The sequence below is a fragment of the Eleutherodactylus coqui genome, chromosome 9 (assembly GCF_035609145.1).
Source record: "Eleutherodactylus coqui strain aEleCoq1 chromosome 9, aEleCoq1.hap1, whole genome shotgun sequence".
NCBI lineage: Eukaryota > Metazoa > Chordata > Amphibia > Anura > Eleutherodactylidae > Eleutherodactylus > Eleutherodactylus coqui.
The window spans coordinates 97,229,480-97,244,998 of NC_089845.1; the positions used below are offsets into that span (position 1 = coordinate 97,229,480).

The 15,519-nt window shown below is 45.7% G+C and overlaps 1 protein-coding gene across 1 annotated transcript in view; it reads right to left on the reverse strand.

Annotated features, from left to right (window-relative positions):
• OXR1 (oxidation resistance 1) overlaps positions 1-15,519 on the reverse strand; it is a 97,569-nt gene that overhangs the window by 24,047 nt on the left and 58,003 nt on the right. Inside the window, exon 9 of the mRNA XM_066578867.1 lies at positions 4,358-4,438. Coding sequence (XP_066434964.1) covers positions 4,358-4,438 — 81 coding nt within the window. The remainder of the gene's footprint in view (positions 1-4,357; positions 4,439-15,519) is intronic.

Here is a 15,519-nt window from a genome sequence, read left to right on the forward strand (position 1 = left end):
TTGGTAAACTGCATCATGAGTTCTGCTGGTCTTCAGAAGCAACGATCCAACGACGTCTTCCGTATACAGCCAGACGGAGTGCATATAGCAGGCTATGCACAGGTGTCACCGGAAATAGATTTTGACTACTTCTTGTAGTGAGGGGCTATTTTTTTGTAACATGAAAGACAGATTGGCAGGTCATTCATATTAAATGACAAATGTGAACCCCGTAAATAGAAGTGCCTCACATTCCGCGTTCCTGTGCTTACCTCCACCCCTTGGCACCGCCAAAAATACTGTCTACAGAGGAGCCCAAGGGAGAGAGGACCTACCTTGTGGTCTAAAGATCAGATGACGACAATGTCTAAGGGGGCAGCCCAACTTTTTCCCTGACAGATTATGTCGGGGAAAGGATAGATTTGGGGGTGCAGTGGGGGGCAGATGTTAAATTTTAATGTCTGAGCTGGGGAAAACCGCTGTTGAACGAACGATTGTTTGACAGTTGTTTATGGTGTACGGGCAGCTTAGGGAATAACTTCATGATCCGTAGGTGTCCAACTACTAGGACCGCCACTGATCCTGAGAATGGGGTACTGGGGGTCCCAAAGTGAATAGAGTGGAGGCAGTGTAGTGTCACCACTACTCCATTCACTTCCATGAAGTTGCTGGGGATTGTTGAAGTGCTTGAACTTTAATCTCTGGTGCAGTCATTGTAGTGTATGGAGCAGTGACACACCTACACGAATTCAGTTTTAGTCATTCAGGGACTGATCAGACCCCTGTTCTCAGGATCACTGGGTCCCAGCGGTTAGACCTCCACCATTCATAAAGTTATTGGATCGGGTATAACTTTAAAACTTAGTACAACCCCTTTAAAAAGGTCAGTAAAAGAGGTCTATAAGGAAGCTAAGGACATGGGGACTGAATGCACAGCTGGGCTCTATATCTTTATTTAGGGGGTCTATATTGTGTGTGGTCTAAAACATAGTATTTTAGACTGAATGAAGACCCTGTCTATCTAGTTCAATGTGTTTCAAAATACCCCCTTGTTGGTCCAGAGGAAATAAAACAAAAACAAACAAACAAAAAAAAAACAACAAGCAGCCATATAGCTGATTCAGAGGGGAAAAAAAAAAATCCTTCCTGACTCCATAATGGCAGCCACAGTAATCCCTGGATCAACATTTGAGATAACCAACCCCGCTGGTCACCTAATGTTTATATCCTGTAATATCATATAGCTCTAGAAAGACATCTGGTCCCTCTTAAACCCCTCTATGGATTTTGCCATCACCACGTCCTCAGGCAGAGAGTTCCACAGTCTCACTGGTCTTACAGCAAAGAACCCACTTCTGTGTTGGTGATGAAACCTTCGTTTCTTTAGACGTAGAGGGCGCTTTCTTGTTACCATCACAGTCCTGGGTATAAACAGATCATGGGAGAGATCCTTGTATTGTCCCCTAATGTTTTATACATAGTTATTTGGTCGTCCCTTAGATGTCTTTTTTCCAGGATGAATAATCCCAATTTGGATAGCCTCTCTGGGTATTCCATTTCTCTCATTCCATTTAATAATTTAGTTGCCCTTCTTTGAATCCCTTCAAGCACTGCTACATCCTTCCTGAGTAGCGGAGTCCAGAACTGTGCACGCCTTGGTGTGCTGAAGGAGGTTATATGCACCATTTATGATTAAATGCTATAGGCTCAGGGTACGTCTTGTATAAATGGATGGAGAAGAACAAAAAGCAAGACTCCCTCCCCCCAACCAATTTATGGAATCTCCCCTCTCAAAGTTGGCAAATACTGTAGAACATAAAAGGTTTAAAGTTAAAATAAATATTTATAAATAAATTTGTCAGCAATGAAAGTCTACAGTCCCCCCAAAAAAACTGAACATAGACTTGCCAGCTTGGAGAATAAGGCATGATATACATGGCCGCTTATCACACGCAACACAATACAAAGGCTGCACATTCCAGAGAGAGCAAAACATACAAAGAACGGTGTCAGCACAACCCGCCCAACGATGAAAGCTTTACTATTGTTCTGCTACAACTGAATGGACTAACAAAAAAAAACATCCCCCCCTGAAAATGTGTCGCTGACCTGCTGCAACAAAATACCACTAAATTCTCAAGTTCTGTCTTCTGGTCCAATAATCTATAGTAATATAAGCTTTCATCAGTCGGCCTATCAATCATTACTCCATGATTCGGATGTGCCAGTCAATCATGGAAATGAGAGAGGAGACAGTAGGACGCTGCTATATGCAGGACACACATATATAACAGGGACAAACCAACACAATGTAAAAAAAGAACACTGCAAAAGCAAAACAATGAACAGAGAGAGAGAAAAGACTTTGGCTCCATTTACACCAACACCGAGGCGGCACACGCAGACTGAAGCGGAATTGCAAAAAAGACTACGTCTGGCTTCTGCACTACATTTTGTCTAGAGGGGTATCCCAACAGACTGGCCATGTACCCACCGGATAACTGGGAAATGTAACATACACTTGGGTCCCATCATTGGGGGTCCGTGGATTGCTGGAATGGGGAAGCCCAGCCCCTTCCACCGGCACAGCAGTGGTGAGGAGTTTGTACGGTGCATGCAGTATTTCCATCTAGTAATGTGATGGCATATCATTAGTACCACCATCAATTCACAGTCAGTGGGGGACTGACCACTAGGATACCCGAGCCCTCAAATATGGAGGATGAAGGTGGCACAGCACTGTGTCCCCATCACCAGTTGTTCCCTGCAAAACGTTCCCTGAACACTCCTATGGGACCCCTTCATTTTTAGTCGGAGTCCCATAGTCAGACCCAGTCATAAACTGATGGCATATCTAAGCAATATGCCAAGACCTCAATATGCCAAGACCTAAGATGGGAATTGCTTTTTAACTGCCATAAAGTTGTAGCATGGGCCAAGTGCACCCGTGCTCAACTACAGTGCCATACACACTCATCCTAAATGTGGCCCCTTGGCATTAGGATCAACAGGGGTCCAACTATTGGGCCCCACGGATATCACACTTAGCACATATCTACTTGACAGGAGATGAATATTCCTGGTTGGAAAAGCCCTTGAAGAATGGTAAAAGAGGCTTTCCGAGGCCAAGATATTGATGAGCTAATCTCAGGATAGGTCATTGATATCAGATGAGTAAGGATCACCATTCACTCTCTGAAGTGGCCATGGCATTCGGGTTGACTCTGCAGCCACTTCACTAAATACCAGGCACAGCGCCGCACGTTTCATAGCGGCTGTGCCAGATATACCAGCTCAGTCCCATTCACTTTAGTAGGACAGTTTCTCTCAGGGCATGCGACCATCGCAAGTGACGCCAGAGGCCTTTAATCAGCTGATCGGAATGAAACCTGAGTGTTGGACTCCGATAGATATGATATTCGTGACCGATCCGGAGGCTGGGTTATCAAAATCTTACTCCAGGAATCCCCCTTTAGGGTACTTCCTATGCAGCAGAAATGATGCGCATGTTCCTCAGTGTAAAATCTGCACCAAAATCCACAACACTTTAACGTGGATCCGCAGCAGAATTCAAATGCGGATAGGTCATCAATAGTTGATCAGCCGGGACCCGCTGCTTGGGAATCTTGCTGATCAGTAGAGCAGGCAAATGCCGTCGGTGCCGTTAAACACAGGAGCCGGAGGGGAAGCTGCTCCGACCCCCGTGTAGTGGCTGGCGACTAATTGCAGGTACATGTCCCAATGAGATCTGCGCCTAGTTACAACTGCTGGATACTACACAGGATTCGGAGGAGCAGCTTCCGCTCCGGCCTGTGTGGCGGCACTGACTGGATGAGCCCGCTCAGCTGTTTGGCCGGGTTCTTGAGTGGCGGACCTGGGTCAGTCAACTATTGATGACCTATTCTGAGGGTAAGTCATCAATAGTATTTCTGCCTTGAAAACCCCTTTAACTATAATGGGATCCAGTCGATCTGCCACTTTATAAGATGAAAAAGCGCGGTATGCGGCGCTATTTTGTCCTGCGTTTTTACGGAATTCACCAACAGAGGCTTCCGATGGAACCTCCGACTCTCGATGTGAACAGCGCTTACCGTATCTTTGCCTGCAGGAACTCTGAGAGAAAATCAAGCAAATTAAGTTTTGCAATTCCGTTCTGCTAAAAACACACTTGGTCTACGTTGGCGTGAATGGAGCCTTGGAACTATTCCTTTGTTATTCTAGCTACAGTATCTACTCTGCAGCAATGGAGGAGCACACGATGAAATCTGCCAGGGATCTGTAGACTAAACATTAGCAGGGAATGTGTTTTCTTAGGTCTCACTACAAAGATGAAGAAATTTTGGTTTCCTGGAAATGGGGAAACTACTGAAGAGGGCACCTTGAGACGTCTGCAGAGAGTACGCAGTTCTTCAGTATTTAGTGCATCGATCCTGCGGTGGTACTCAGCCACTGATACTACCTGAATATGAAAACAGGAAGAAAATGATTCTACCGATAGCACAGAGAAAAGGGTACAGAACAAAAGAAAAAATAAGTCAGAAAAGGCAAAAAGGAGCAAGACACAAAAAAGGATACTGCAAAACAAAAAAGTCTGAGAGATGGTTAACATTTATGGTTGTGTGTAACACGTGAAGATGTAGTAAACCATGCAAAGCGAGTATCGCTAAGTCTTCGGTGACACGGATCGGAGTTTACACAAAACCTGCTGAGATACATCCAAGAATATTTACAGACATTCAAACCGTGGGGAACAGATAGGACAAGAGGTGAAACCCAATACTGTATATAGATGTGCCATGTAATCACCTGTATACACCATTGTGTTAAGGGAGGGTCACATACTTTTTGAAGTGGGTATGTTCAAGTTGTGGTTTACAAAGGATTGTCCATCTGTTTTTTTTGTTCTCTCCTTGTCCTAATTTCTTACCTTGCCCAGATTAAAGTTGTCCATACATATTACATCAGCGATTCCCAACCAGGGTTATGTGGAAGGATGGGATTTGTTGTAACCTAGTTAAAAGGGTTGTCCAGTTATAGAACCACTGATGGTCTATCAGCAGGATAGCCCACCAATGATAGACCGGTGGTGGTCCACAGCCTGGGATCCCCTCTAATCACCAGGCCGGTGTGCTTATGAACAGAGCAGATTTCTGCTGGAAGCAGACAGCTCTGTTCCCCCTGCAGTGGTCAGGCTTGGTATTACAGGTAATTCACTTGAATATAAACTTTTGCCTGTAATACCAAGACAGGCCACTGGAGTGTAGGAGTAGGAATAGAGTCAGTTTCCTGCAGAAATTAGCTTAGTGCATATGTACATTGCTCCCCAGACAGCCAATTAAAGTGGAGATCCCAGTTAGCAGATCTCCACTGATGACGTATCCTGCAGATAGGCCATTAATAGCTTACAATTGGACATCAGCTCTAAGGAGTTTACTGGTAGACAGGCATTAGATAGTGGTAGGTCTTCCCCAGGAAGAGCACATTTCTTCAGGAGCTACCCTATGGTGAAGAGCGAGGGCATACATGCTGTATAAACAGACCATGGCTGTTATGGGGTGCTAGCAGAGGGGGGCCCAGTGCCAGTTGGTCATATCCCATTTACTGCAGGATGGCCAGAACCTGTGTAGGGTTCCAGTGAAATGTAATGGTTTGCAAATAATGAGATGGGGAACAGGCATAAGGATCATGGTATGAGCAACAAACACCAGGTCCATCTATCTGGGTGGCAGAACCTGGCACTGTACTGTTGACCCATTTTGATCTTTGCTATGTGGCCCCCCTTTTGAGGGGGTTTAACTATATGAGGTTTCAGAGGTAGAAGTCAAACCAGGGGCCGCGTACACCTAAAGTACACTGCAAATACAAAATGAATGCACACAAGTGTCTATGTGGGCAGCCAGACTTCACCCAGTGTCTGCAGTCACAGGGATAAAAATGGTCAAAGTTTGCACTGGAAAACCGAAGTGTTCAGTTACATTTTGCTTTTGTTAAAATGTACAGTTCTTGGGGTTTGCAGCATATTTTGGTTAAAGTGACCCTTTGGGCCTGGATAAACCAAGATGGCGGCACCGCTCTCTGACTACCTGCTGTCCACTGTGCAATAGTATACATGGGTAGTCTAAGACCCTACAGGCTGCTCTGACCGGCCAGCACTGGTAGGTGTAGCGTCTACGACTAATGATGCATACTGGTGCACACTGTACATCAGGGAGTCAGAACTGCTACGGCCATCTTTGTTTCTCTAGGCCTGAAGGGTCGCTTTAATGCAGCATGTCCTACCCACTGACATTTTACTGCAGCTGGTAAGGAAAATCTGCAAAACTGTAAACCACCATAAGATTTACCATATAGAGTCGTGCAAGAAAATGCCATTATTCAGAGACAACAGAAAGTAAACCGCATAAAAGCTCCGTGAACGGTTCTTAATTTTTTTGAAAGTTTACCTTAAATTGAACCTTTAAAACATTTTTAAGCGCTGTGGAATAAGTTGGCACTATACAAATAAAGATTATTATTTTTTTTTTTTCTTCTTCTATTTACAGCCGTTCACCGAGGTTTTATTCAGCTTTCGGACGGGTTTCAGTACCAAACACTGAATGGAGCATGTGATGCAATACTGTTCTGCACACCCCTGTATAGGATACCATGATGTGGATTTCCACAGAATCCGTTCTAGAACCGTCTCCCTGGATCTATCTAAGAGGGGTTGTCCGGGAGTAGAAAAACTGCTTAAAAAAACCATGGCTGCTTCCTTCCAGAACGGCATCACCTCCGTCCATTGCAGGGATTGGGGCGTACTGTAAGCATATTAGCAGTTTACGCTTAGGTTAAGCAGCGCTGCTGATTAGAGCCACCTGATTGGCTCTTCAGCACCACGTGACTACACAGCGTGCACGCGGATTGCCTTCAGCAGCTGTGCACTACACACTACAGTTAAGCAGCACGGGGTTAGGTGTAGGGTTAGTTTTAGTGTTTACGGTTAGTGTTTAGGGTTAGGTTTAGGGTTGGGGTTAGGTTTAGGTAATCCTAAACCTAACCCCGTGCTGCTTAAGTGTAGTGTGTAGTGCACGGCTGCTGAAGGCAATGCGCGTGCACGCTGTGTAGTCACGTGGTGCTGAAGGTGGCGCTAATCAGCAGCGCTGCTTAACCTAAGCGTAAACTGCTAATATGCGTACTGTAATGTGACGTTCAGCCCATGGACAGGAGGGGTCCCGCCTCAGGAAGAAAGCAGACATATCTTTCCCATCCTGAAAAAACAACCCTGTTTGCAGGAAAAGCAGAAGGAGTATCATGCAGGCTGCCAGTTTTTGGTGGCGCACAATGTATATTATATATACGGTAGTTGCAGAACAAGGAGAGAAAAAAAAAACCAGGGTATGTAATGAAAAGGTGGTTCAATTTAAATTTCCCCACATAGGATACCCTCGAGCTCAGTTACAGTCAGCTGTAAAAAAAAAAAAAAATATCTCATGTTAGCATCCTTATTACAATCATAATACACAGACATTCTACTGGACCGGACCAAGACCGCCATAAGAGCCTATGGTGATCCAAGCCCAATTCAGTAGAGCCTCCAGGGTATTGTAACTGTAATCCGGATGCTAAACTATTCCATATTACAGCTACCTGCAACTGCATAACTGGGGCTGCCCAGCTGATTATTATTAATGGCAAATCCTTAGGATCATCAATAGTAGATCAGCCCAGGACAGCCAGCTGTTCACTGGGCCACTGAGTTCTTGTACTGAGCAGATTTCTGCAGGTAGCAGACAGCTCCGTTCCCACTGCATTGGCCAGGCTAGATACTGCAGGCCATTGGCTTCAAATGGGAACTTTGCCTCTAGTACCAAGCCTGGCCACAGGAGTGGGAAGGGAGCTGTCTGCTTCCTGTAAAGATTAGCTCAGCACACCAGCCGAAGGACAGCTGATTGGAGGGGATCCTAGGCAGCAGACCTCACTGATCTACTACTGGTGACTTATCCTAAGAATAGGCCATCAATAATTTACAATGGGAAAACCCCTTTGTTACTCAGACGTCTGGTAACTTATGGGAAGCCAGACACATCAGTAAAGACCACCAATAAGGAGGGGATACAAGGCTAGGTTTCCAGCTTCTGTGTGGACTTGTCCCTTTAAAAAGAGCTCGACATAAGGACAGGTCCTTTTATTTTTCAGAGCCTGGCTCATGGTGCAGGCTCTGCTATCCTGCATCACTATACCATCCTCATCAGACCTCCAAATACATATAGCACTGGTCCATCTATATCATACCTATAGTGTGTGCCATAAGTATCTGTTTGGTTGAAGTCCAAGTAATACGAACCCTCAATATAGCAAACAGGCGCAAAGACACACAAAGACTCCTCGGTCTCTTCCACCTACTATAATGGAGGGGAGGTCCATGCACGGCCACTTCTCCGCTGCAAAGAGGACTTAAGACACTGACTGTAGTCTCTGGCTCTAGGAAAAAGTAGTCCTGGGCCTACAATCGCCATAATTTACTCGGTTGAGCCTTACTAACCTATCTGGGATTTTATGAATGTGCCTACACCAGAGGCCCCGAAGCGTCCGATGCCGACGTGAAAAAGGTCTGCTGTAAACGTAGCCTAGAAGCAGCCGCTTTCATATTAAATAGTATATGGTTGATTCAGCACAGAGATTTCCATCATAGACCCTGCCAGTTAATGGCTGGTAGTAAAATAACTGATGAAACCCACATGCAAGGCAGTCTGCTGAAATCTGCAGCATTGGGATACCACTCCATGGATGAACTACTTCAAAGTGGTGTCCTAAGGCTGGGTGCACATTAGTCGCAAGTGTGAGCTGTGCCCGACAGACTCGGACTGGTGCTACTGCAAGTTGCACCCATGTGCTATGGAACACATGGACATGGGACATGTCTGTCCTATTTCTCATCCATGAAAAGAACATGCCAAGAAGTTTGACTCTGGACCATGGATCAATGTGAAAAGCCCGTGCATATAGCCTCACAGGCTTGTACAGAGGTATGTGCGGTCCGTGGAATTACACGCACAGCACACGTCCTCTGTGTATGGTTAGTGTGCTCTGAGGCCTCACACGGGCACGCACGGTATCGGTCTGAGAAACTTAGACCGATGTCGCACTTGTAAACATGTAATTTTCCCTATAATTGTGATGCGTTTTGCAATTTAAAAAAAAAACCTCATCACCGAGCACGCAGTTTTCACGCATTTGAAAATCACATTTTTTTAAAAAAAGTAAAAAGTAAAAAAACGTATCGCACCCATATTAAAAGTAAAAATTGCATCTGCACGCAAGCGCAATGCGATTTTTTTTATTGACCCCATAGAAAAGAATGTGTGACATCACCCGCAACAGACAAAACTCGCAGTGGATACCGCCGACGGGTGTACTCCGTGTTCTGGTGGAGGTGCAGATAAAACCGTATGCGCTACTGCTGTGGCTTACAGGGAGGTTGTCGTTTTCACAAGTGAGTTTTTTTATGGGTTTTATCTGCAAAAACCACAACCGTGATGAAAATGGCAGCGAAGTTTTTCCGATGTCACGCAAATTGCAGCTTGACCGTGACTGTGTAAAAGTCGCCCTAGTAATTAAGAGTGTTGTCCGTGATTAAAGACAATGGTCAACTAGATATTCCCTAGTCTCCATATGATATAATCCAGTGGGGGCTCCACCCGAGCGTCTGTCTCTTTCTACACATAGGAAGTCTTTGGATCAGCTGTGCGAGGACCACCTCACCAGATACTATAGGGTCAGTGTCCTAGACTGCAGACAGCCCCGTTTGGCTTGCTTAGTGGAACTTGAAATGAAATATAAATGGAACATTAGGAGACATATTGATGGCAGAGACACAAAATAACATGCGGAACCTGCAATATAAGACATCGGAATGGGTGAGGTTAGACAATGCAGCTGTACACAGACAAGGTATACCACAAACATTGTAACTATAAAACAAAAAAAGTGTAAAAACACGGAAACAAAACACAATAATACTACCACATATAGCAAAAGTTCTAATAGATCGGCATTTATGGGCGGAGCAAATCCAGGATTTTAAGCAAAACAGCCAATATAGCAGTTCAGGAGAAATTCAGCGGTGATAAATACCCTTGTGTGGAAGGGGCAGAAGTATTTAGGAGCGATACAGTTTTCTGGTTCGCCAATAAAGCTATTTGCAAGCTTTGGAGGCTACCAGGTCTATCAGGTTCGCCCCGATGAAGAGGCCTAAGCAGACTGGAAGCTTGCAGACATACATCTTCTGGTTCACCAGTAATGATGTCGCTCCTAGAATACTTTCCCATATGCGGGCATTTATCAGCATCGGGATGCTTCTGGCTGACTCAGACTTGCTCCATATTGTGATAACAGAAACGTTCTGCAGCAGATTGTTCATCGTGTCATGTATGTGTGACATGTAGTATGTGCAGCCAGATGTGTCCCATGTCAACCTGATGGATGAATGCTATTCGTTTGCACACTTTTGAATTGTCAGCAATACCAGAATTATAAACTTCCCCTGCTTCCCATCAAAGTGCCGCCTTCAGGTCTGCAGAGCAGTTCAAAGAGGTTTTCCAAGACTAAAATATTGATGGTTTATCAATTTCAGATCGTTGGCGCTCCAACACTTGGCATCCCCGCCAATGAGATGTGTGAAAAGGCTAAAACACGTTCAGCCGCGTGACCTTTCTGCAGATTGGGCCCAAGTGTGACCGAGCAGAAGTACCAGGAGCCACACAAGCACCGTGGCCCCTTAAACCAGCTGATCAGCAAGGGGTGTCAGGAGTCGCCCCCCACCGATCGGATACTGATGACCTATTCATACATCAGTGTACGACATGACCCCTTTAATGGTGGCTTTACACGTAGCTGATTGGCTGCAGATCAGCAGCGGATTTCACTCCTTCAATTTAAATTTAGTTAAAAGGGGTGAAACCTGCTGTAGATCGGCACCAAAATCTGCAGCAAATTCGCTCATGTGAACACACCCTAAAGCTAAGAGTCTGTTCACACGGTAGATTCTTGCCACGGAATTTGATGCGGAATGAGAGATCACATTACACTCAATGGAAAACCGCGCAGCAGACGATATGACGCAGATTTGGTCTGCGCAGTTTCCGCATTGGGATTTCTACACACAGATTTGTCCATTATAAAAGGGCTAAATCTGTTTGTGGGTTGGAGGTCAAATATTTTGCATACTCGTGGCAGACCGTCACAGCCAGGCTGCGGATATGTGGTGCTTTTTAGAGGCAGCATACACGGGGCAAAATAAGTCTTGTTTCCGCAGTGTGAACATACACCAAGACCCGCCTCCCCTCGTATATATGGCCGGAAGCCTGCCGCAAAATCTGCATGCGTCACGTATATTTCACTTTCGACTTTCCATGAATTTCAGCCTTGAAAGTGCAAATCCAAGGTAAAAATCTGTAACATTTGCGCTACAGAAGGGACATATAGAGGGGTTAAAAAGCCGCACAATCCCCTGAACAGAACTAGAGCTTTCTCCTGCTCCCCGCGGGCTGTAAGCAGCAGCAGATTTATAAGTATGGAATCCAAACTCACGATTTCTAAATACCCAAATAAATCAACGCTCAACGCTAATTGGCCATGAACAGTCCAGCTTTTCCATTAACATGTAACTGTGCATTCCAAAAATTTATGAAAATGTCAGTGATACAGCAAAAGTTTTGATTACCGTTTGTGCGGGTGCAGAGACCGCCCATGATCGCTAGAATGAAGCGGCTCTCCCAAGCGCCGCTGCTGCTTGCTAGTTGAAGACGGGCTCAAGAGAAAAACTGCGCTCATTTTTCAGCCAAAGCCTGCTGGCTCGGTCTAGTGATTGGTGAGGGTCTCAGTAACCGGACTCCCAATGACGAAAACTTTTTGACATGTTCCTGTAACATGTCAATTTGTGGAATGTTGCCATCCACTAGGTGGTGCTGCATCTCCTTCCAAATGCAGGTTAAAGGAGAAATAAAATTAATCATAAAACTGTCCTGAGCTCAGTGGACTGATTTACGATGCATGTCTCCGCTTTGTTTGTTGTTTTAGGTGCAAAACAGTCTCAAATTTCTGCCTGTGAACATTTATTTAGATCAAGAGGAATGTGTCCCCCTCCCCTCTGCATCTGTATGTTATAATTCTGTGCCATCCAAACTAGTGTCATTCAATAGCCTGACAAAGGGGGCGAGATATCCCCAAAGCTTGCTTGCTGTAACATCATGTGTTTTTGTTAGCCATTAAAAGGTATCATACCTCACTGAGAACAAATCACAATTTTTTGGAAAGCATACTTACACTTTTTTGAGCACATTAGGGGAAACAACCAACCAAATAGATTTGGGATGACATCGGTACATTTCCAGGCAGCCCCACACAGAGATGTTACATGTCCGGCCAAACAGGAAGGAGGCCTCTGCTCACACAGCTTCCTATTTACAGTATATGAACCATTGTGCCAGGCAGAGAGGAATTTTAATTGATGGCTGGAGTATTGGGCACATCGTCTAACCAACCATCAAGCTGGATGAAGCACGGGATAAAATACACTACCTTAAAAAGGGATGTTAACAGCCCTTCTAGTAAAGCTGCATTTTCCTCCTCCATTCCGTAAACTAAAAAGTTCCAATCAAGTCTCTGAAAATACGTGTTCCATACTATAGAGGGTGAAGTCAGAAGGGCGGATCCAGCGTTACATCTCAGTATGGATGTCCCACATTGAAACAATAGCGTACTTGAATAGGAAGGCATGGATGCTCTACATGATGGTATGGCGTATGGACCCTGGGGCCCCGAAACATGGACCAGTGTTCATTCCAGGGACAACGCGGATCGGTAAGGGACTCTCCTGCAGATTGTGGTGGACGACTTCCCGGATTGTCTGTCCCTATCTGGTCACCTGCAGTGCAAGAGCTTCAAAAATGACTATCTGAAGTGTTTTATTGCTGCGGTGGAAGTGTGAAGTAGGTGTCTCAGTAAACATGCAATCTTATTGCCCCTCACATGTGACCAAAGGTGGTCATTAAAGAAGCAAATCTAAAAAATTCCTTTCAGTTGGGTCATGTGATCTCATGGTATTTACAATGTCCTGCCAGCAGGTAGAAACGGTATCAACACAGCATTAGCTAGGGGCTATGCATCATGGGATTGGTGGAAAGTAACAGAGATGGTGCCCAATAAGTATCCGACAGGATGCTGTACTGCATGAAAGACAAAATACAGGGGAGACCTCCGGATAGTGATAGAAAGTCAGCTGAGGGGCGCAGGCATGAAAAAAAAATATATATGTTTTTAGCCCTTTCCAATCCACTGTCTGACCACTGAAAACATTATGATTTAAGGCCATATAGCTCCGATGTTGGAAGACATCCGTCGGGGTTCTCTTACTGTATATTGCCAGCCTCTCTGCTGTCGAAGCCTATCCAACGTGTCACCTCATGCAGTACTGGCTTTAGCCAGCATATAGCGCCGTTGTATAACGGCTGAAAGAGTAAACCTCCTAGGAAAACCAGGATACAAATTGGATTGGAAAGGGTTAAGGAGCGCTTCTTTAAATACCTGCAGTTTGTGCCCTTCAGTGAAGTTTGGTATATACATAGCTGTAACCCGGATGACCGGCTGCTTGACAAATGCAGAAAATGTTCATCTATTAAAATGGCATAGATTTTAAAGCCATGTCTGTCACCCCACAACTTTGAGGCATAACCTAAAATAGGTCAGCAGTGTCTGGTCATTAAAGGGATTGTCCAAGTTCATAAAGAAATTGGTCAGAGGAAACGCTATAAGAAAAAGATGCTGTATTCACATAGAAAAACGCTCCGGGATGGCAGATGGACACCGATCTCGGTTTATGTGGCTGCAGCAGTGACGTGCCTGCTAACCCATCTGATTGCTGCAGCCAGTCACAGGCTGCTGAAGAAATGCCCACTCCAAAAAACAGGTGATCATAAGTTACATCCCTACTACGGAGTTGTGCAACTTGTATATGGGGCATCACTGGTGCCAAAGGAGCCGGTGACATGACAGGAGTGCCAAACTGCATGGTTTAGGAAATATGAGCAAATTACAAAATTAGTGTAGACTTCAAGGGGAATGTGTGTATAAAACCTGCAGTTTTTACATTCTCCCCCCCCCCCCCAAAGAAACAATGTCCTGCATTTTTCACTATAACAAAAAAGCCTAAGGCCTCATGTCCACGAGCAAAAGAAGAATTAAAATCCGCAGCAGATTTTAACTCTTCTCCTGCCCGCGGATCCGCACCCCATAGGGATGCATTGACCACCCGCGGGTAGATAAATACCCGCGGATGGTCAATAAAAGGGATTTTTTTAAAAATGGAGCATGAAAAAAATCTGGACATGCTCCATTTTCGTGCGGGTCTCCCGCGGGCTTCTATTGAAGCCTATGGAAGCCGTCCGGATCCGCGGGAGACAAAAATCAGATTTTACTCACCCGCTCCGTTTCTTCTCTTCGTCGCGGCGCCATCTTCTCTCAGTCGCGGCCGGATCATTTTGCTTTGGGCCGGCGCATGCGTGGGGCACATCACCGACGTCATCCTGCGCATCCGCCGGGCCGAAGAAAGAAGAACCGGCCGCGACGCAGAGAAGATGACGCGACAGCGAAGGAAGAATCCGGAGCGTGCGGGAGGTGAGTTAATTCTGATTTATTCTTATTTTCAGCGCTCATGTCCGCGGGGCAGGAGGGACCCGCTGCAGATTCTCCATGGAGAATCCGTAGCGGGCCTGATTTTCCCCGTGGACATGAGGCCTAATAGTCCGATATGTCTGGACATCAATGGGACGTATTTACTTAGACAAGCGTGTGAAATGCCGGCCTAAGGACTCATGTCCACGGGCAAAAGAAGAATTAAAATCCGCAGCGGATTTTAACTCTTCTCCTACACGTGGATCCGCACCCCATAGGGATGCATTGACCACCCGCGGGTAGATAAATACCCGCGGATGGTCAATAAAAGGGATTTTTTTAAAAATGGAGCATGAAAAAAATCTGGACATGCTCCATTTTCGTGCGGGTCTCCCGCGGGGACGGCTCCCGCGGGCTTCTATTGAAGCCTATGGAAGCCGTCCGGATCTGCGGGAGACCTAAAATAGGAATTTAAAAGAATTAACTCACCCGCAGCAGACCGGGAAGGTCTTCTCTTCCTCACGGCCGGATCTTTCTTGCTTCGGCAGATGTGCCCGGCGCATGCGCGCGGCAACGTGGCGAGTTCATCCGCCGGCCAAAAAAGAAGATCCGGCCGTGAGGAAGAGAAGACCTTCGCGGTCCGCTGCGGGTGAGTTAATTCTTTTAAATTCCTATTTTAAGCGCTCATGTCCGCGGGGCAGGAGGGACCCGCTGCAGATTCTCCATGGAGAATCCGTAGCGGGCCCGATTTTCCCCGTGGACATGAGGCCTAAGTAAACCCTGCGACAAATATATTAACAGGCAAAAGCCTGGTGTAGATTGTATTCAGAGTGACTACCGCACAGCCCCTAAAGGGCCAGTTACACCAGCCGATCGCTAATCGGCGATCGT